We start from the raw sequence: 23,725 nt of genomic DNA, 5'->3' as shown, positions 1-23,725 counted from the left end.
CTACTAGCAATTGTTTTAATAGGCAAACTTTCCCCTGGCAAAAGATCATATAGCTTTTTTTTATTTTGCTTTTTGCTGCATTGTGGGATAGATTTGCTATAGTACTTACCCTCAAAGGGTTTTCATTGAGATAGGGAGGTTCACCTTCAACCATTTCAATAGCCATAATACCTAGAGACCAGATATCCACCTTAGGGCCGTAAGCCTTCCGTGTGACCACTTCAGGAGCCATCCAATATGGTGTTCCAACCATTGTACTACGTTTGCTTTGCTCTGGAGTTATCTGAGCACAAAACCCAAAGTCAGCTGCAGAAGAAAAAGGAGGGGAGGAGCAAAAATGGCTTAAATATATCACTGGTCATCTTTGACATCACCCCAATTATCGTGAACAAAGAGCTATTTTATGTTCATTCAGGTAGACTTATGACCACAATTGGGCTCAGAATTTCTATTCCTAACCAAGGTGGTGGTTAATTGAATCACACCCAATTTTATATTTTTTGCCATGGTTGTTAAGCAAATCATTACAGTTGTAAAATGAATCACATGGTCATGTGAATCCAGACTTCCTATTGACTTTGCTTGTTGGAAGCCAGCTGGGAAGGTCACAAATGGTGATCATGTAATTCTGGGATGCTGTGACCATCATAAATATATGTTGATTATCAAGCCCCCAAATTTTGATTATGTGCTGTGGGGATGCTGCAACGATCCTGTCATAAGTCATCTTTTTCAACAGCATTGTAACTTTGAATGATTGCTAAATGAATGTTTGTAAATAGAGGACTAACTGTATTGCTTCTTCGAACACTGAATTTTGAGAGTGAAGATCCCTGAAAACTCTAGGATGGAACAACACTTACTATAATATTATGCTTGACCCATTATAAAAACACCCACTATTAATTTGAAATTAAAAATGTTCCTAATGTTTCGCACATCACATTTAAGCACCCACATTTAAAAAATATATACCAATATTAAAACAGTTTGGTGACTTCATTTAGACAGGTGATAGGCAAATTCCGAAAGAAATTTCCAAAAAAAGTATTCTATTTTTTCTCACATCACATTTAAGACCCCAAATACATTACATATATACATAATGTATATATACATTATTCTTGCCAAGCAGATTTGACCAAGCTATTGATTTATCCATAGGAAAAAAGAACTTTATAACATTATGTTTCAGGTGCAAATTGAAAAGGACAGATCCTTATGCAATTGAGAACATCAAAAGTGTTAGAAAATATAAAAGTGGTGATGAAGTTAATAAGCAATACATATTCCAACACAATATATTATTTTTTGTTCATTCATGTTTGTGGGGATGTCTGTTTTAATCATGATGTCAGGCCTGGAAGCCATCTTTTGCACTAGGTCTTCAGACCGCTAATCATTTGATTTGACCTGATAAAATTTCGTGGACACAAGGCTGCCAGAGTTTTATCTGGTCAAGTGAATGATTAGATGGAAGATGAAAAGATGGAAGCCATCTTTTGCACTAGGCCTTCAGACCTGCCACATTTACTACTACTGCCAAACTTCCAGCTGCAATGTTTATTGCAGATAATGGCTGAGTAAAACCAACATGCAATTTCCGGCTGATAGCCCCTTTTAAAGGAAAACTATCAGCCTTTAACCAATAACATTAAAATATGTCCCACACCTGCTTGGCAGAAGAAAAGTCTCTGCTCACGCCTGCACAGACATAACAGATGGCCTCCAGGCCTGACACATGACTTAATCTATACATCAGCTAAAATTGAATGAAAAGCAAATTTTGATTAATTAAATGGAATGGTATGGTCCCTGAAGAATTCCTTAAAAAATAAAAATAAAACCAGCATAGAAAGCATAGAGAAACTCTGTATGCTTTAATCATATAACCAACTTTAGTACATTAACATTTATCTTAAAAATGCATGCAAACAGAAGGGATATTACAAATTCCAAGTTTTATAACTGCAGTATGTACCTGCAGTTTATCTTTCACACAGCACTACAATCATTTGGACTACAAGTTTTGTTTCAGATGCATCAATATAAAATACTAAAAATGTTCAGAATTCTTATAATTGAAAACACACCATCCATAACCACGACAACAGATATAGTCTAAACTTTTCTCTTCAATTTAAATTTCTGAGTCAAAATTATATATTTTATTCTTATTTTATTTTACAACAATAAGACTGGTTTTAAATACTACTTTTGCTTATTAATATTGCAATGCATTTGTTAAAATGACGGTGCTCAACACAAAACCTGTTCAGCTTTGTACTTCCTTGTTTTTGAAGATCGGGTGACATCTTAAAATAGGGAGGAAAATGTCCACAGAGGACATTGGCTGGCTAAATAATTTCATTGTTAGTCTAATCAAGGTTGCCACCTAGTGGCTTAAAAATGAAAACTTAATAGTGATATGCAGTTTAATATTACTTTTATAATGTGAATGCTGGAGCTATCATGTACTTACTCAGCTTAACTGAACCATCCATTCCCAAAAGTACATTGTCACTTTTAATATCTCTGTGAATCACCTGGTTGGCATGTAGGAATTCCAGTGCCTGCAAACACTGCATGAAGATAATTGAAAGGTTTATTGTCTAAACAAATTCAAAATTTATATTTGGCTAACTGAGTTATCTCAATAGATAAACTAGATTTAAGTACAGATAGTCCACACTTAAAGACCATAATTGACACTTGGAACTTCACTGCTAAGTAATATGGTCATTAAGTGAAATATCACACAATCACATCGGACTTATAGCAGTTCCATTGCAGCCATTAAAGGAATTACCCTTATTCACTGAGACGTCACTGCAACTTCCAATTTTACTGCCAGCTTCCCCATTTGCTTTGCTTGTCAGAAGCCAGCTATGAAGCTTGCAAATGTTTCAATGATCATAAATGCAATCACATGACCATGGGGAGACTGCAATGGTTGCAACTTCAAAGGGTTGCTAAACAGTGCAGTCATTAATTGAGGATTACCTGTATCCTCCAGAGCCTTGAATTATTTCACATTTACTTAAGTAAAGAAAAAAACATGTTTCCAAACATTCTTAGATAATGTCTTAGAAATTAAATTTGAAATGAAACCACAATTCTTTTTGCTAGGTATTATCCCAGAACATATAAATAAAAAATACAGTACCTGATTGGGAACTTAAACAAAGAATATTTAGAAATGACAAAATTAACACAATATATACATTACAGAAGTTTAACTAAATTTAAGTAGGAATGGCTTCCCTATATAATATATATATCATGCAGCAGGGGAAATACAAACATTTAGAATACTGTATAAATATATAACATGCAGTTTAGAAACCATAAATACTGTAAATTAGTTGGAGTATAAAAGGGGAAGTCAGAAACCAAATACTTGTCTGTACTATTTTTTCCTTAATTTCCTTCTTTGTTTTAGCATTTACAAATAGCAATAAAAGTGAAATTTTGGCACTAAGCTCAAAGATTTATATTCTTTTCCATATCATAAAATCTCAATGTACTTTGTCTGATATGATCAATATTTTATTAATATTATACATTAATTGCATAACATTAGTAATTCTATTGGTCCATTTATTGACATATCATTTTAAATTATATTTGCTTTAAATAAATAAATTTTAATCGCAGAAGTACTTTCTATCTAAGAATTTATCTACATATTTATTCAACTATAACGGTTGAATGTTTATGGTTGTATTTATATTCAACCATAAACATTTCTTCATCTAAAATTACTGTCTATGTATATGGAGTACAGTTATGCCACTCTTCATGCATAGTATTAATTTAAATATTCTGATTCATCTTCACAATTAATTTTGCAACAAACCAAATCTTTAACCTAACAAGCTATCATTAATTTTCATAAAAGAGACTTCCAGACCCAAAGAGAAAAATAAATATTTCAGAAGAATTTTGTACTGCAGAGTGTATATATGCATATACCTATCATCATATGAAATCTATTACATGAATTGCCAATTATGAAAACTGATGAGCAATATTTTGCCATTCAGTTGTTTCTTTGCTTTAGTGAAATACTTTCCTCCCATTTCAAGACTTATATTATCCATATGAAAACACAAGTATAAAACTATTAAATGTTTGAATGAAGTTTGTAAAGACTTGATGGAATAATTTATAACTAGAATATATTAAAGGACACAATTTGTTTTAAAGGAGAAATTACACATCTTAAAAGCATCCACACTCACTAAAAAGTTGGAATGACTGAATGTGGCTATGCTATACAATGCATGGCACTGAAGAAGTGATACTTACAAATGGCCCTTGCATTTATGACAGTTGCAGCATCAAATGCAATCATGCAATCATAATGTGACTCCCCTCCTGCGCGAGCTGCACTGGCTCCCGGTGGTCTTCCAGGTGCGCTTCAAGGTTCTGGTTACCACCTTTAGAGCGCTCCATGGCTTAGGACCGGGGTACCTACGAGACCACCTTCTGCCACCAATAGCCTCTCACCGACCAATATGCTCCCATAGAGAGGGTCTTCTCAGAGTGCCGTCGGTCAAACAATGTTGACTGGCGGCCCCCAGAGGGAGAGCCTTCTCTGTGGGGGCACCCGCCATCTGGAACGAGCTCCCCCTGGAGATACGGAGGATCCCAGATCTGCGCACTTTCCGCCGCGCCCTCAAAACATTCTTATTCCAGCAGGTTGGTCTGGCCTAACCTCCCTTTTTAATTACTTATAAATTGGTTTTATAATTGGGGTGTTTTAAATCTGGCCAAAGTGATATTATGCTTTACAACCACATTGTCTAGCAACCAAATTCTCGTTGCAATTACGATTGTTAAGTGAGAATTATGGAAAAGATGTGAGGATTGCTTGCTCAATAAAGATGATGATATGCCAACAGGTGAAAAGAAGAGCAATTCAACACTTGATTTGACTCAATCTTCTCCAACAAAACAGTAGATTTCATTAGGCAACTGTGAAGAGCAGAATGAAGAAGCAAGAATGAAGTTTGAGACCGGCAGAAACATAGTCGTGGAGTATCTATTTCTGTAAATAGTTTAATACTCTAAGGGCAAATGAGCTGGATATTATTAAAATTATAAGATTCCCGAACAGTTCATAAAAAGTGCAAACTGTAAGCACCTTGAATACAATGCAATAATTACCAGTACTATGAATTTGTCCTCAACAATCTTGCCAGATTAACCTTTCCTCGTTTTTTAAATGAGGTAACTTTCTAACTAAATTTTGGGAGAGTTCTAGAGATAATAAATCTTGCTTTCAGCAAACATTTTGACAAAGTACTCCATGACATTCTGGTTAATGTGTGCTAGTTATATAAGACAATTAAATAGATACATAGCTAGTTTTAAAAAATTGTTGTTGGTGAGCTACTAAAGTGCTACCAAATGGTTGATTTCCTGGCTTTCTAATCATTAACATGTTTATTAATAAATTAGATGAAAATATGGAAAGAATGTTTAACAAGTTTTTCTTTCCTACTTAGATTTTTAGTCAAATATTTCCTATATATTCAACCAGTATCATAGGCAAAGATGGTTCAGAGCTCTCTGTAGCATGAATAAACAACTTCAATGCAAATTTGAGTCCAAGAGACTAATCCACACTATTATTTACTCCCATTAACATGGAGTTTATAGCTAGAGTTTCTAGATTCAGAAGTTATTTTTTATCCAAGATGTGTTTCCTCAGCATGAACCACAGTGGCGCAGTGGTTAGAATGCAGTACTGGAGGCTACTTCTATTGACTGCCGACTGACTGCAATTTGGTAGATCAAATCTCATCAGGCTCAAGCTTGACTTAGCCTTCCATCCTTCCAACGTCCATTAAATGGGGACCCAAATTTAAGGGGGCAATATGCAGACTCTGTAAACTGCTTAGAGAGTGCTGTAAAGCACTGTGAAGCAGTATTTAAATCTAACAGCTATTGCTATTGCTATAACTACCTCCCCATGAACAGTATATCACAGAAGTGAGTATACCCCCTCACATTTTGTAAATATTTAAGTATATCTTAACACTATGAAGTCGTATATAAGTCTAAATGCTACTTACAATGAGGAAATCAATCAATATCTATCATATAAATAATTTATATTTCCCAAAGTTGTAATTTCCCTTAATCACCCACCTCTCTGCAGACAGCAGCAATCTGCGCCTCATCCATACAAGTCTCTGTAACTACATCTGTAAGGGATCCACCAGCCAGATACTCCATTACAACAAAAAGTTCATCTCCAACCAGGTAACTAAAGACAGAAAATCAACATTAAATTTCAACACAATGAAACAACTGTTTGAAGTTAGATTGGGAAAAGAAGCTAAAGTAAATAAACAATACAAATTCATTAGTACTGGAGTTATATATTGTGCAAGCCCTGCATTAGTTACTAACTGGCTTCTGAATATAGTTTAAAATGCTAGTTTTAACCTATAAAACCTTTTGGCTTAGTATAAAGAGATATGAAGACTGCCTCCTTCAACCACAATGTTCCTGTCCAACATAAGCAACTTGGAAAACACTGAGGGTTCCCTCACTACTGGGAAACTTAGGGCCAAGACTAGGAGCAATACATGCTTTCCATTATGGCCCAGTGCTTGTGGAATAGTTTCGACCAGAAATTAGGCTAGCTCTGATACTATTGGTCTTTGAAAATAAGTTGAAGCTCTTCTGGGGCAATGCATAATTGCTTACATGCTCCCATTTTAAGGTAATTTAATTAGTTGCTATGATTATTTTTTATTATGTTTGTGTTATGAATACTTTTCATATGTCTGCAAGTTTGTAGAAATTTAAAATAGCAATAGAACAAAAGAATTAAATATGGGAGATTAGGTATTGGAATGCTTTTTTATAACTAGGTAGCAGTATTCTCTTCCTTTGGCCATCTCTTCCCATGACTATCAAGGCTGAATCTGCACTAGACCAGACAGGGCATTTATCTATCCTTGGCTGGGGGGGGAAATCAACAAAAAGTCCATTATCGCATAAAGGTGGAGAAAAAGGTGGAGAAAACCCTGGGTCTGATACACAGAGTGGGCTGGATTACTGGAATCAACACCATCCTTGACAATGGGGAGGTGGTAAAAAGAATAACAAAAACATGATTACACCTTCACAATGCAAGTTCACCCTTTCTGTTTGTGTATCATGACAACATATCCATGTATGAAAAGGGTAGATCTTGCAGGGCAACACTGACAAAAGGAGCAAGATCCTGTCTACAGCTAGAATCTACCTATCATCTTCAAGTAGCTTATTTTTTTAAATTAAAGCTTCTTGCGGCTACAATAAAAGCAAGTTATCTATGCAAGAAATTACCTTGATTGTTCTACAATTCAAAGTTCCTTTTGAGAGAACTTTGATTGGTCTAATGGCTAAGGCACCAGACTAGAAAGCAGGAGACTGTGAGTTCAAGTCCTGCCTTAGCCGTGAAAGCCAGCCAGGTGACTTGGAGCCAGTCACTCTTTCTCAGCCCAATAAATAGGAGGAGAAAGGTTTGTTGGATACATTTGCTGCCTTGAATCATTTGCAAAAATAATAAAGGTGGGATACAAATTACACAAATTAAATAAATAAATAAATAAATAAATTTCAGTCAAAGACCAGTATAGAACAAAACAATCAAGAAACTGTTTGAAAACAAAAGGGGAAAGTTAGATACAAAAGCTAAAGAATTGGAACAGAATATTATTACCACTATTACCAGTATAACTTATTCCTCTAGAGATAAAAAACAGAGTGTCATTTGTTTAAAACTAAAATATGGAAATAAAATTCTAAGACAGACAATTCTGTGTGTAATTCAGTGTTAATCAAGGATTAGCCAAGTTGCACTATATTAAAGAATGTGGTAGCTAGTCATCTTGGATCTTATCATGTTGACATCATAACACAGTTTGGCAATATAGGAAGATAGAAGCCCCTTTAATCCAAAAAATAGTTTTTGTATACAGGAGGTTTCAGATAAGAGGGAATTTTAGTATCCGCATAAAATCCTTAGTATAGTAAAATATGGCAATAAATACAATTGTACTTGTATCACGCGGACACAGTCTAGCAGCATATGGACTATTTTTGTATCCGCTTTCCAGAATGACTCTTCTACTGTCAGTTTCTGACATTCAGAGTGAGAGAAAGAAGTATACATATCATGCTATTATCTATCTATTTGTCAGTTAATTAGTCAGTCAGTCAATCAGTCACAAAGTATCTTGGGTCTTTCTTTTACATCATAACAGACTTCTTAATGTTTCCTAGCCATTAATGTGGAAGGCACCACATCACCTTTTGAAGATGATCTTGTCTGGTCTCAGATATTTTTACTACGTCTTGGAAACTTCAACCCTCACAGTACCTTTTGTCAAGGCAGTTAACTACCCAGATCATTCAGCCGTTGCCTGATTATCAGTCACATATCTAGTGTTAATGCTCTTGCATATATACCAATGGTGAAATGTAAAATTTGTTACTACTGGTTCTGTGGGCGTGGCTTGGTGGGGGATATTGTGACTGAGTGGGTGTGGCCAACTTTTTTTTTTAACTTTTAAAACCATTTTTTCTACAACCTCTTCAGCCGAAGAGGTTGTTTAAAAAATGCTTTTAAAAGCCTCTGACGATCCCAGTTGAGTTGCCTGATTGTCAGAGGCTTTTTTTTTTTTTTTAAAGCATCTGACGATCCCAGCTGGGCCGCACGATCATCAGAGCCTTTTTTTTTTTTTTTACTTTTAAAAGCATTTTTTCGGCCGAAGAGGTTGCTCTGATGATCGCACGGCTCAGCTGGGCATGGGGAGGGGCAGGGATTTTTGCTACCAGTTCTCCGAACCACCCGCCATCACTACCGGATCGGGTGATCCGGTCCGAACCAGGAACATTTCACCCCTGATATATACCCACAATTTTATTATTATGAAGTAATTCCTTTACATAAAAGTTATCAAAGAAAAAGACAGAAATGAAGGCAAGTAAGAATCACCACAAAAGTGTGCTCAGCTGGATTCTTCCCTGTCCACTAATCATTATCACCAACAGCCCAGGAAGATTATAATTTAAAACATTTATTATATTGTTTTTTGCAGTGGGTTATATTCTTTGTAATCAACTTTAGAAGAACTGTGATCCTAAAATATAGGACACAAATAATTATATTACATTAATAAGTAGCAATAATAGCCTTTTCTAGAAAGTAAGCAATGATTACTGCATGAAAATCTTCTACGGTATTATCAAAAATTGTTCTCTTTTACTAGAGTGATTTATTTTAAAATAAAAGTATAATTGCAAAATAGTACTAACTACACAAGTAAAATGTTTCTTATTTAGAATTACAAAGTTATGTACTAATTTTTTAGTATGCTTATAATTTCTTTAAGAAACACAACATATTGGTCTTACAAGAATGCAAGAACAGACAAAATAAGACATGGCCAAAGCTTTGTTTTGATCATGGCTTAAATTTAACTTTCCATCAGCTACATGTTGTACTTAATTACCTGTCTAGAAAATTGACTATGTTTGGGTTCTTCAGCTCTTTCATTACCAAAATTTCATTGATAATCAACTCCTTTTTGGGTTGTTTCTGTAGATTTATTTGTTTTATAGCAACCTGAAAAGTAAAGAAAGAAATCAGAAGCTGTTATTCAAATAGAGGCAATTTGTATACAATCTGTGGTTTCTGCATGTTTAAGTTAAATTAATGGGGAAAATCTAGACCAAGTTAAATACCATAACCATTTGGTTCCATCCTGAGGATAGACCAAATAAACTGAAAATTACCCCTTATAGGCATATAAATACAACCAAAATAAATCATTAGCAACAGAAGGTGTGTTTTTGTTCTTGATACATAAACTTCTCATCTTGAAGTCAGTGATTGTGCCTTGATTCTAGATAAGTAAATCGACCAATAATGAGATTACAATGTCAGAACAGAAATAGAACCCTGAGATCCACCAGTTGGAGCTAGAACTAGTTACCAACTTTTTCTCATGAGCTATGAAACATGATGATCTAAATCCTTCTCATAATTATTAAGATATAATAATAATTTAATGCAATATAATTTACTCCTAATTACTGTTGCTGAACCAGAACTGGAGTCTCCGTTAGCTATTTTAAATAAGCCAGTAATTTAGCAGTACATCCCATTCTATCTTGTTAAACTTAATTTTATTTTATATTTATTTTATAAATTTTCACCAATGAGTTCCACAGCATATCCAAATGAATATCAGCTTTGATATTCTGTTCTTACCTCCTGTCCTGTCGCAACATCTATTGCAATGAAAACGGTACCAGAAGCCCTAAGAAAACCAAATATGCAATTAGTTGTAACATTTCAGGTATTTAACATGCATGTGCATGAAAAGGCAAAGCTTTGTATTTTCTGGAACATGTCATTGTATTTTAAAGACAAATGGGGTGGGATTAAATCATAAACTAACCTACAATAAGGTCAATAGTTACACAAAATAACAGAAAAAACTAAATCTTTAATTTTACATAAGAAAGAAATAATAAAATCATCTGGACAAAATTTATAGCCTGTATATTTGGCCTTAGAATAAACTCACTCTCTATTCTCTTCCAAAGGAGGGCGAAAAAGCTCATTCTGAAGTTAATCAGGAAAGAAATGGTAAACTGCTTGGAATTCTTGTTCACAATTTCCTTTTTCATTACATTAATTGTTAATAGTACAGCACATTAGTAATTGTTTTATGGTTTATATTTTGTTAGATGTCTGGTTTGATTTATATTTTGAAATACACTCATACCAACAGATATATATGCTAAGATAACAAAATTTAATTTAATTTAATTTAATTATGCATAGGTTATTTATGAATACTTACCCCTGTCCTATTTTTTCATATCTGGTATATTTTTTCTTGGGGTCTCCTATACTAACAATTGTTCCTAAAAGGAAATTATAACACTATAGGTAAACTAAAAAATAGTATCAGATCCAAAGCAGTAACACAAACAATACTGACGTAATTAGAAGTCAATATTTTCTCTTGTATTGTTTGGATTCAACATTTCTCTGTTTAATGAAAAGAGGAAGGATATATTTCTATCAACATTCCTGTTTCACATAAAGCACTATTTCTAAATTGTATCAATGCAGCTCTTTATCTCCAGAACACAAAGGTAGTTCAAAGGCAGGACAACCTCCTTTATTAGCACTAATTCCTCTCTCTCAATACAGTGGTTATTGAATTCATCCCTTATAATGTATGCAGACAACCTGTTACAGATTATCTGCAGTCTCACATATTTTTCTGCAAAGCATTACAAAGCCATTCCTTATCTCATTTAATGAACAACTGTATCTCAGGAAACAGATCACAATTTTTCCAGTGTTCATTTCACTGAGAAAAATTATCTTGGGAGGACGGGTAGTCACTGGGAAATAAAGGGAAATAAAATTCTACAGTGCCAAGTAACTCTAATTAAGATTATCAATTTGCCATTTCTAACAATGACGTTCTGAAACCAGATTGCCATGAGATGGATTAAGGAAAAAAGGTCTTTCTTCTCTATTATTTCAATATGCAAAAGCAAAGCCATCTGGGCATATGCACTGCCTACTTTATATTGTTTAGCAAATTTTATGAAGTCCAGCGCAGCTCCCAATTCAAGCATTGCCTGGACTTTGTGGTTTTACAAATATATTTTTTTTAAAATATGCAATATTCCAAAAACAGGTTTTATCTACAATAGAATAGAATAGAATTCTTTATTGGCCAAGTGTGATTGGACACACAAGGAATTTGTCTTGGTGCATACAATACAATTGACAATGAGGGGAGACGTATACGCTAAGGAAATAACTATTCTCACAAAATTAAGTTTATTGTTGTCACTGTTTGATTTTTGAACAGGTGATGATCATTTTCTTCAGGACCTTTCAATATTCATCAGATACAGCACAATATATTTAATACTATTTGCTAAAGCAACTTTCTTTCTATCCAAAGAGGCCTTGTTAGGACTTCAGATTCTGAATTTTAAAGCTGTTCTTCAATTTATTATTCTAATACCAATTCATACAACATTCCCACAGTGTGTCTGCACAAGAAAATCCACTTGGTATTTGTACAAGAAGTCAAATCCAAACATATATAAAAGGTTAACTCATTAGTTGGCAGCACCCAAACACTGTTATTTGATCTCAAAAAAACTAAGTACTGTCTGGGGTTCTTAGAAGGAGACAGTGCCAACAAAATTGCTCAGAAAATTACATGGATGTATTCATGTAGTTACTAGGAATAAATCAGACTCATAAAGACTATGCAGCATATATGGTTTTGAGATAATTAATGTCTTATTTTATGACTATCAAATTCCTACTTACGTAATCTTTCTGTGATCTCTTCATCTGACATCTTGTTTTTCCTTTTCTGTTTATCAGCTAATTTAGCATTGTCACTTAGATCGCCAGATGGTGCTGGGATGGGATCTATTACTGATCGTGTATAAACCTTAACAAACAAGATCATGGTTGTAATCTCATAGTATTTTAACATCTGATTTCTTTTCAAGTTCAACTATGTAACTATTTGAATTTGCTGATTAACATTAAAGTTTGGTCTATAATGATTATAAAAATGGAGCCTTAATTTTTTTCCCAAGAAAGTAACATGTAATTTAATCCAGACAGATTTTAGTCTCTAAATGTGCTCCAAGATTCTACTATATATGAAAGATAAAAATAAGGCAACTATTAAACTAGGAAGTTGACAACTATCCCAGAAGACCAAATCACTTCTACGCTGTTGGCAAGAAAGCTGCATGGATTTCTCCACACAGTGACCATGAGTTCAGCTTGATTCTAATATGTCTTTACCTTTATGAGAATAAAGGATTGGTCTATATTATCTGGTGTACTGTAACATTACTATACATAGTCCTCAACTTACAACTGGGATTGAAATTTTGGTCACTTGGCAATGAAGTCATTAAATGAATCATTACATGACTGGACCTGATTTTATAATCATTTTTACAGCTGTCGTTAAGTGAATCCCATGGTTGTTAAGCAAATTCAGCTTCCCTAATTGACTTTGCTTTTCGGGAACTGGCTGGGAAGGTTACAAATCACAATTATATGACTACAAGACACTGCAACCATTGTAAATGTGAGCGAATTGTCAAATGCTTGAATTACAATCATGTTACCACACCTCGTGGTCATAACGTCAAGGACGGTTCAATAATCACTTTTCCCGAGGCTGCTGTAACTCTGGACTGTCATTAAAGAAATGGTTGTAGGTTGAAAATTCTCGTCTTTTGCATATTTCGATCTATAAACTATCATCCTCTATAAATATGGAGGCAATTATTCAAGTCGTGCTTTGCCCTTAGCAGCCAAACACACTAACAAACTAAAATGAAATCACTTTTCAAAAACATGTGGCAAAAACGCGACGCATGGGGGGGGTTTAGGGAGACTGAAAACTGGCCCATTTTTCACAAAAATGGGGGCGGTTTTGCCCTCCCCAGCCCCTAGGACCACTCTGCAGGCCTCCCAAACCTTTTGCGCGCCCTGTTTTCGCAATAAATGGGCCCATTTTTGGCTTCCCAAACCCTCATGTATCACGTTTTTGTCCTCCCCAGCCCTCAGGACCACTCCCCAGGCCTCCCAAGCCCTGTGCACACCCCGTTTTTTGCCTCCTAAGCCCCTCATGCGTTACATTTTTGCCCTCCCCAGCCCCCAGGAGCACTCTGCAGGCCTACCAAACCCTCTGCGCAGTCAGTTTTTGTGAAAAACAGGCCTGTTTTTTGCAAAAACAGGACACGTAGAGGGTTTGGGAGGCCTGCAGAATGCTCCTGGGGACCGGGCAGGGCAAAAACTTTTTTTTCTTGTTTACCTTTTTGAAATCTTGGTGTGTCTTATACCCCGGTGCGTTTTATAGTACGAAAAATATAGTAAATAAATAAATATTACAGTGAACAATAACATTACAAAAAGATCTAAGTAACCAAGACCATTTGGTTTAAGGGAGACTTGAGCTATACTTCCTCAGATTGTAGAAAAACTTCAAAAAGCTCTGCTATGCATTAAGTAGTAAAAATGAAATAAAACTTCTCACCGATTTTGTATGATCTGGTCTTGGAGCAATAACTGGAGGAGCCACTTCATCTTCCTCTTCCTCTTCAGTTGCTGTTGAGGGCTCTGACCTTTTTGCATTAGGCTATAAATTAGAGATTTAAAAAAAAAACAAATGTGGAAAATAAGTGAACTGAACTATAAAAGATTTATTTATTTATGAGGCCTATTTAAATATTTGTTCATTATAAAAAGTATATGTAGTTGAAAACACTGCATGTAGTCCTCAACTTATAACCACAATTTTGGTTGCTAAGCAAAGTGGCTGTTAATGAGTCATGTCCAAATTTACTGCTTTTTTGCCACTGTTAAGCGAATCACAGCAGTTGTTAAACGAATCATGAGCTCATTATGCGAATCCAACTTCCCCCATTAACTTTCTCACAAGCCGTCTGGGAAGATCACAAATGGTGATCACTTGGTCTCAGGACTCTGCAACTGTCATAAATATGTGCAGTTTGCCAAGTCCCTGAATTCTGATCACATGACCTGTGATGATGTCATGGTCATATGTATAAGGACTAGTCATAAGTCAGATTTTTCAGTACTGCTATAACTCTGAACGGTTTATAAATGAATGTAAGTCAAGGTCTACCTTTATATTACAGTGCAATATATCATTTATTATTCCCATATGAAATGTTTATAACCAAAGGCACAGTATTATTGTTCCATTTCATGCCTGGGTAGAGAGAATACAGAACTCAAGATACATATATCCAAACTATGCAATCTATATATCAAAAATCTAATGTGCATAATTTATCCAATAAGGACTTGTGAACGAAGGAGTACTATATATATAAGCTGCCATAGAAATTGAACTTCAAAACATGAATGGCAACTGAAATCTGAAAGAGGAAATTAGGGTAAATGGATTTAAATCATTATACTGGGCTTTTGTTTTTGCAGAAGCTAAAAGCTGATATTGCCACCTATCAAGAAACCATCTAACCTATAGAAGAGTTCCCACTTTTCTTTTGCTTTAGTTGAATTAATTTGTGAAACGTTAACATATAAAAAAAATAGTTTCCCATTAAAAGATCTTGAAAGCACTATTGATGAACTGAACTTCTAATTAAAATGAATGAAATTATCTCTCTGATAACTGAATAGGTTGAAACACAGAATATCTGAAGCCAATTAAAATTACTGTGCAACAGGATTTCAATGACATGAAAGGAAACAATGTAAATGTACTTACTGCTATTGCTCCTGAAAGAAATCCATCCTTATCTAGAAAAAAAATATTTAACATGAACAAAAAAATTAAACTATTAATGCAGTAATGATAACACTCATAAAATGTAGTGAGATGATACACACCTTGTTCCAAAGAGAGTTCTGAACAAATTGAAATAAGGAGACAAGTCTAGCTTTTAGTTTTATTCCAGTATAATATGCTTGCAGTTAAAAAAAAGAAGCCCTACTTGATTCAACTATTTTCTAAAGAAGCAAAAGATGAGGAATGAAACCCATATTTTCTCTCCTGCACTATTACAATAAAGTACAGAAGAATCTCTTGTCACGAACGCTTCTGACCATGACCAAATCAGGTTCCGACAAAAAAAATTCATAATTTTTTTTTCATAGCCAATTTCCCCTTCCACACCATTTTTTTTGTAAGCACTAAATTTCCAAAATTAGGTTCAGGTCACGACCAAAGTTATGGAACGAATTATGGTCGTGACCAGAGGTTCTACTGTATCTATCAAACTGTTACCTGAAGAAATCAAACACAAATTCATACTCTTTCCATTTCATGATACCGGTACTATTCCCTTTAGTCTCCAAGGAAATTAAAAGTATTTCATAGTTATGTACAATTAAAAAAGTAAATCTTAATTGTACTTCAAATCAAGTTTATATTTAATGAAGTGCATTTTGGGCTGCCCTACCTTCATTAATTGAAAGAAGAAACTTGATCTGCAAATCATGTGCTGTTTCTAAAAGTTAGATCTGAGTATGTTTAGTCTACAGAATAAAGGGCTGAACAGAGGTATGATAGCAGTCTTCAAATAACTGAGGAGCTATTACCCAAAAAAAGAAAGAAAACTATTCTCCATTGCCCTAGAATCAGAATCAGACCAGAACTAATAGATTAAAATTCCAAGAAAGAAGGTTCGGGTTAGATCTTTAAAGACATTTCCTGACCGTACAAGTTGCAGCATGAAATAGTCTCCTTCATAAGAGATATTCAAAGCCTGGATAGTCAGTGAACCATCTAGTGGAATGTACACTGAGCAGGAAACTAGTCTAGATGATGTCTAAAATCCATTACAATTCTAAGATTCTATCACAAATCTAATAGAGTTAACGCATCCTTAAACCATGCATGGAGCTAGTAACTTTAGTTTTTAGATGGGCAGAGATCCCTACTTTAAATAAAAGCAAACTCACATCAGCAATTGGTCTCTTCTTTCTCAAATGCCCTTCCAATTCTTTAAATGGGTAATAATTCATATGCCAATTACTAAAATCATCTCTCCAAAACAGCTGCACAGTTCTGGCAAAAGATACAGCTAAATTAAAAAATTGCAGACATATGCCACGTTCATTTTTTGAAACACTCACTTCCTAATTATTTCCAAAATGCTAGAAAGCTCTGTTACATATAGATTTGCTCATTTATACCTAATAATGAGTTTAAAGTGCCCCATGAGTTAGCCCAAAGACATACCTGGAGCAGAAAAACTCAAATATTTCTGTTTTGCTGTGTCTTTAGAATCATAGAACTTCAAAACATCTAATACAGCCTGCGGATTTTTTTTCTGTTCTAATTTTGTGATGTTTGACGTCTGTAGCAGCCTAGCCCACTGCTCTGGCATTCCCTGGGGGGAAAAATACAAATGCATGTATTTTAACACTGAAGTACAGAATTTATTATATCATATCCTCTCACAGAATTTATTATATCATATCCTCTCAAAAGATAAATCTCCTTAGAATATTCTACTTGCTTAAAGGTACCAAGTACATGACTAATCTTTGGGTAAGGGGAAGAAGTATTTACTGAAATGTTTTAGTTCTGAAATGTATGAAAACTCTTGTAACAAAAAAGGTAAGACGTTCTAAGCATTAATTTCACACTGGCAGTATCCCAATGCACACTGCAAGGAGACAAGTTTAATATACTTACAGTGAATTCCCCAGTAACTGCATCAAAACCAACATGAATAGTATGTTCAAAATCTGATGGAGGAGAGATTTCAGGTCTCTCTTTTTCCTTTTTCCTACTCCCTATAAAGAAAAGAAAGCACATTTAGTTTCAGAATGGAGTCATCCTTTCTGAAGTTCAATTATTTTGAAGTTTTAATAAACCTGCTATTAACATTTAAAACATTATATACAGAAAATCGCTAAATCTAGAACTGCTCCACTATCCTAATATTCAGAAAGTCTTGAACTAGACATCAAATCAAATTTCAGCTGTCATAAATGAACACACTTTTAATTCTAATATCTATGAATCAAAACTTTTTGCTTCAAAAATATAAATGAATTTGCTTGTGGAACCATAATTTTTTCTGTATTTTATTAAAAAGAAAGGCAAAAAACAAAACTAGCATTAAAAAAGCAACCAATGTCACCTGAAATCCTGATAGAAGCTATTAGTTTGTTGAGTGAAATCTGAGAGAGACAGACAGATGGCAATGGAGAAGTTTGGTCATGTAATAGATAGCTCCAGGTTTAGCAAACCTAGAAAGCAACAGCTCTCTCTTTGTAAAACTTCTCCAGGCACTTACTGAAAGCTATTTACAAACTGAGTGATGAAAGAAAAGTCTCCATTATTAAAACAGTGATGCTCACTGGCTACAAACAAAACAAAACTGGTTATGCCCAATAATTAAAGATGTTGAAGTGTCTGTTAAATCTCAGAAATGGTCAAGAATTACTGAGGTTTTTTTTCCCCCAGGGCTGTAATGCCATAAACTCTTGATGAACAGGGCAGCGACATCAAAGAAAACAGAACTGCCATGTGAATAGTTTACTGGCCCTTATTGCTCTTCATCAGATATTACTAATAACATTAATAAGAAGACTTCCAATATTCCAAATAGCCATTGCTGAGAGACAGCTAAACTCAGACTAGGGAAAAAATCCATGGACAATAGTATACTCACAAAACAATCATGTACATTAAGTATTCAGTCTGTATCAACAAAGCGCCTTACCAAGGCAAATTCAACCCCTTCCAGCCACATGACTTGGGAATCCTTATTGGCAAATGAAGCAATTTATATGAGGGCTTCAAGGATTCCTGTTTGCAAAAGATTAGAAAACCTTGGGAGAACATGAGGCTTTTAACAAATTTGCCATGAAGCTGTCATCTGATTTAACACTACTGAAAGAATTTCTATCTATTTCAAATGATCTACTGATGATCAGTGCTGTGGAGTCGGAGTCAGAGTCGAGGAGTCGGAGGAAATTTTGGGTACCTGGAGTCAGAAGTACAAAAAACTGAGGAGTCGGAGTCGGAACATTTATCTCCCGACTCCACAGCTCTGCTGATGATGTTTATCAATTTATTATCTTCATTCTCTACACACTTCTATTGTTTTGTTGATGAAGATTTCATTATATTTATTTTGTGGATTGTTATGAGCATTCTAGACTTTCTATATTAAATCGGCAGTCATATACATTTCCTACATAAATACATAAAGTATTTTGGGCTCCATCAACAGAAAGAGAGTTTCCAAATCATGGATAGTTCCACTTTATTTTGCATTTATCATATTCTCTAAATATAGAGTCTAGTTAGGCTTAACCCTTAAAAAGGATTAAGAGATGGGCAAGAACAATGATAGGGGACTAGAAACTAGCCTATAAAAAACAACTGAAGAAGCTGAGCTACTCCAGAGACTGGGGCAGTGACAAAAAAGACATGTTTCCATAGTCCTGCAACATGATCTGAAAGAGGATCTGAAATGGATCCATTCTACCAAAATGTACCAGGAGACAACTGAGACATATTTATGTACTTTTAAATTACAAATTCATTATTCATTATCACTCTAACAAAATCTAAAAAACAAGGCTGATAGAAACCGATACACAAAATACAGAATTGCTCATTTCTGTATAACAAAAATAAGTATTATTTTTGGAGTAAAATGCAATTTTCCTTTCAGTTTTTCTCTTCGAAAAAACCAAACATCAACTATTTCACTAATATAATATTACAGGTAATCTTCAACTTATCATCAGTCACTTAGTGACAGGGGTGAAATCTAAAATTTTTCCCTATCGGTTCTGTGGGCGTGGCTTGGGGGGGGTGTCCTGTGACTGAGTGGGCGTGGCCAACTCGATGTCACTCACAGCCGCGCCGGCATGAACCAAAGCGGCTCATTCAAGAAGGAGAGTGAGTGATTCTGGTACCTTTCGGGCATTTGCCTTCCCTGACAGCCAGCCGGGGGAGAAAGGTGAGCAGTAGGAGTCAGAGAATGCACTATTCCTCAACTCCGGCCTTGCCACAGAGCCGCTGCCTGTTCGCCCTCCGCCATGCGTCTCCGCCCACCTGCCTCATTCCCTGGAGTCAGGGAATGCACAATTCCCAGACTCCTACTGCTCACCTTTCTCCCACCGCTGGCTGTCAGGGAAGGCAAGCGCCCAAAAGGTAGTGGAGTCGCTCACTCTCCTTCTTGAATGAGCCGCTCTGGTCCACACGCCGGCTGCACAAGCGCACACCCAACCTGCCGCTGAATTAAATAAATGATGTGCACTTGCGCAGCCGGCACGTGGACCAGAGCGGCTCATTCAAGCGACTCATTCAAGCGCACATCGTTTATTTAATTCAGCAGCACCTAACCTGGACCAGAGCGGCTCATTCAAGAAGGAGTGAGCGACTCCACTACCTTTCGGGCACTTGCCTTCCCTGACAGCCAGCTGCGGGAGAAAGGTGAGCAGTAGGAGTCCGGGAATGGTGCATTCCCTGACTCCGGGGAATGGGGCAGGTGGGCGGAGCCTCCAGCTGCCATTGCTACCGGTTCTCCGAACCACCGGCCATCATCGCTACCTACTCACCCGAGCCAGTCCGAACCAGGAGCATTTCACCCCTGCTTAGTGACCATTCAAAGTTATGACAGACACCCCCTCTCCAAAAGCTACTTACGACCTAGTTTTAAAGTTATGGCTGCTGCAATGCCCCTGCAATCATTCACGCTTATAATAGATTACAGGGAAACTGCAGCAGCCCCCACAACTGATTTCTCCAACCAATCCCGTTCTGCCAGCTTCACATAGGCCTTGGGCCTGCTTCCCACCCAGCTCCTCAGGGGAGCTTCAGGCTGGCTGCAGTGCACCCAAATCTATTGCAATTTGCAGGCTTGGAGTTGCTTCCCACACAGCCATTCACAGGAGCCTCAAGCCTGCACTAGGCATCCAGGACCTCCCCTACACAAGGCTCCCCATGCTCTACTTAACATCATCATCAGGGTGAGCAGAGGTGGGGGTCATTTACCGAAGTGATCATGTGCGTGCCTCGCTTAATGACCATCACAACTTGCAACTGTAATAGGCAAGTCTCACTAGAGTCATAACTCAAGGACTACCTGTAATGGCAACTTTCCCTTTTTTACTTTTTAATATTTGGAAAAGGAAATTCTTCCCTTTGTTTTGAGGAAGCATTAATCAGCATAATTTATTTAACGTATGGAGTTGTTACATTAGTCAGGAGGCTACAGCGTTAATATAAAGTAGTTGTTTGGCTGCTGCTGATTGCTAATCCTTTTAGTTCATGCACTATCCAGAATGCACACCACCAGTATCACCTCACATTTGGGCAGGTTAGGCATCAGTTTTATTTGAGTTGCCACTCAAAGCACCGTTTTTTCCTACTGAAGTGGTACCAATTTATTTACTTGTATGTAACTTGCTTTTGAATTGCTAGTTGTCAGAAGCTGAGATAAGTAACGGACGTTCACTGTCATGCAGTGCTAGGAGTACTCAAACTGGAGTATAGACTGTCTCCATCGTCATTAAGCCACTGAGCCACCACACTTCACATTAGCTAGCAAAGCAAAGATAAATGAATTCTCACTCTGTTTATCTGCCCTGCTAATTTAAATCTATTTTTAAACTTCATAAAACGACTGTTTTCCTGTTAAATACTTAAACAGTGTATTATGAACCCATACATTCACCTCCGTGAATATATGTATCATAAGTAATTTTAAAAAGATCCAGAATGCACTACAGTAGTTTATTTGTTGTATTTGTGTCTCCCAGAAGTACAATGATGCAATGAAATTCAAATGGAATATTATTATACAATCAAACAATTGCAACATTTTACCTTTTTCAGTGCTAGAGAAAATGGAGATGATTTTGTTCCTAGGCTTTCTTTCTTCTGGTACCGAAGGCAGAGGTTTCAAGCTATGATTAGCAGATAAAGGATCTTTTCCTCCTGAACTGAAGATAGTACTGCTCATCCGAACAGGTGGAGCTGGTGGCTTGTCTTCGAGCTCTCCGTTGTCAGACATAATTAATGACTAGACACTGCTCTGAAATTAAACAGCAAAAACTTTGTCACCAGATTCCTTAGTGCATTCGAATGTTTATTCCTATCCCATATTAATTTTAAAAAATTACTGAACAGACTTAATATTTATTACTATTGAATCATACATTCCAATGCCATGATAAATAATTCAGTTTGGCTATATACATTTTTACTGTCCAATATTATAACTAGAAAATGGATAATTCCGCAAAACAGCAATTAACAGAAATATTACATGTAAAAACAAAAGAAAACATTCTTACATTTTCCAGGTAAGCAAGTGGAACTCAAGAAAGATAGCTAGATTTTTCAAAATCAGAAATGCAATGACTAATGATTGAAGCATCACAAAAGCTCTCCAAATAAATGAATAAACAAATACTGCAAAATATTTACATCAGGAGCAAGAGATCAATTCCAGGAAAGTTCTATATATATATCAAATGAAAAGCCCACCTTGCTGAAATCTAATCAAGTAAACTAACAATTCTCGCGCCCCCCACCCACCCCCAATACCATTGCTTTTAACGTATCTGGAAAGGAGGCTTTTCAATTAAAAAAAAAAGTTAAGTCCATTTAGCAATCTCATCCCTCACCAATCTGCAAATGAACAAGATCAAAGTCAATTAATAGAGTTTGAAGTACTTAAGAGTAAAAGGCATTTTGGTTTCAATCTGAAAAGATGTTCCTTTGTTATTAAGGCTGGTGAGACTTTTTTAAAAAAATACAAAGTGGTAACAATTCTTTAAGAAGAAAAGCACAAAATTTAAAAACTTTTTACAGTTCAAGTGACTGTTCAGCAATTTCAACTTGATACAACTTTCACTTTGCATTTCCAATATCAGAAAGTTAATATTGTAATTTCATTAAACTTATACAAAATATAATAGGTACGGGTTGTCCTTGCTAAATGCCTATTTCTTCAGCAACTGTTCAAAATTGTGACATTGGAAGCAAGGGATTTACGACCAATCCTCAAAGTTTCAGCAGTTACAGCCCACCTGCAGTCATATGAATGAAATTCAGGTCCACTCGGCCCACCCACATTTATAACAGCTTCCTTGCTGCTCCCCTACTTACTGATATCAGGTACCCCCATCACCCAGCCCTGCCCACTGCTACCTGGTGCACTACTGTTTCAGCTGGGGCTTCTTCACATTGCTTTCCTTCTGTTGGTGCCGATATTTCGCTTGCATTCCAGACAGGGCCTCCATTCACACCCTGTCCAAGGTTTCTGTGTGCTAGCCAGGTCTTTCTTTACAACAGAAAGACCCAGCAAGAAGGGTCCGTCTTTTGTAGGAGTGGTGCAGCCAGGGCCTTTTTTCACATGCTTACCTTGAAAAAAGCAGATGTGCAAAAGAAGGCCCCATCTGTATTGGTATGTAAGTAGGAGGGTCCTTCTTTTACACAGGTGCGGTTAGAGACTTCTTTCATGTGCCTGCCTTCCACAATATTATGAGAAGACTGCATGAAATTTCAGCAAGAAGCAGGTACAGTTTCAGGAAGAAGGCCCTACACAATCAGGAGCTGCCTCATTAAGACCAGGCATGCCACAAATCAATATCTTAAGTCTACACTCAGCAATATTCCAGAATTTTTCAGGGGAAAGCAGCCTTTTTCAGATATACAGACTATACTCAGCCTTGTAAATTATGTCAAGGGCATAACTACATAATTCCCCTCTGTTATTAAATTATGTCATTATCAATAAGCATTAACTTTATGAAAATCTTAAACTAAGCACAGTGATTCTCTGAGTCAGCTGTAACTGTGTCTCCTTGTACCAGTTACAACTCTGTTGTAAGGACAACAAAGTCTCCAGCCTCCAGTGCATTTCCATCAGGGAAATTCCAACTAAAGTTAGCATTCCAGAGGAGGAGAATCCAGGTAATTTTTTAGTTTCCAGACTCCAGAAGAAATTTTACATTTCACAGAAAGACTAGTAACCATTTATTACTGTAGCTTCAAATGTGCATGATAGTAAGGGAAGAAGTATACAAATCAAATTGGAATAGGGGGAGCTTGCTTGCTTTGAGGAAAATTATTCAAGATGACAATGCCCACTACCCTGCTTGTTCTAC

The 23,725-nt window shown here is 36.1% G+C and overlaps 1 protein-coding gene across 4 annotated transcripts in view; it reads right to left on the bottom strand.

The window, feature by feature from the left end:
• Positions 1-23,725, bottom strand: part of PAK2 (p21 (RAC1) activated kinase 2) — a 39,402-nt gene that overhangs the window by 5,556 nt on the left and 10,121 nt on the right. For 3 of the 4 annotated variants that reach the window (XM_070944862.1, XM_070944865.1, XM_070944863.1), the window contains exons 2-13: positions 21,438-21,645; positions 17,280-17,380; positions 16,821-16,971; positions 15,345-15,376; positions 14,124-14,225; positions 12,386-12,512; positions 10,881-10,944; positions 10,283-10,331; positions 9,522-9,634; positions 6,160-6,277; positions 2,483-2,582; positions 110-306 (exon numbers count right to left, since the gene is read on the bottom strand). In XM_070944862.1, the coding sequence (XP_070800963.1) occupies positions 110-306; positions 2,483-2,582; positions 6,160-6,277; positions 9,522-9,634; positions 10,283-10,331; positions 10,881-10,944; positions 12,386-12,512; positions 14,124-14,225; positions 15,345-15,376; positions 16,821-16,971; positions 17,280-17,380; positions 21,438-21,624 (1,341 nt within the window). In that variant the 5' untranslated portion in view covers positions 21,625-21,645. The remainder of the gene's footprint in view (positions 1-109; positions 307-2,482; positions 2,583-6,159; positions 6,278-9,521; positions 9,635-10,282; positions 10,332-10,880; positions 10,945-12,385; positions 12,513-14,123; positions 14,226-15,344; positions 15,377-16,820; positions 16,972-17,279; positions 17,381-21,437; positions 21,646-23,725) is intronic. The other variant, XM_070944864.1, reaches the window with a different exon arrangement.

The sequence above is a fragment of the Pituophis catenifer genome, unplaced genomic scaffold, assembly GCF_029215685.1.
Source record: "Pituophis catenifer annectens isolate HBS135680 unplaced genomic scaffold, rPitCat1.0.hap2 SCAF_6, whole genome shotgun sequence".
Lineage (NCBI taxonomy): Eukaryota > Metazoa > Chordata > Lepidosauria > Squamata > Colubridae > Pituophis > Pituophis catenifer.
Note: the sequence above shows the minus strand (reverse complement) of the source record. Positions and strands in the feature narration are given on the sequence as shown.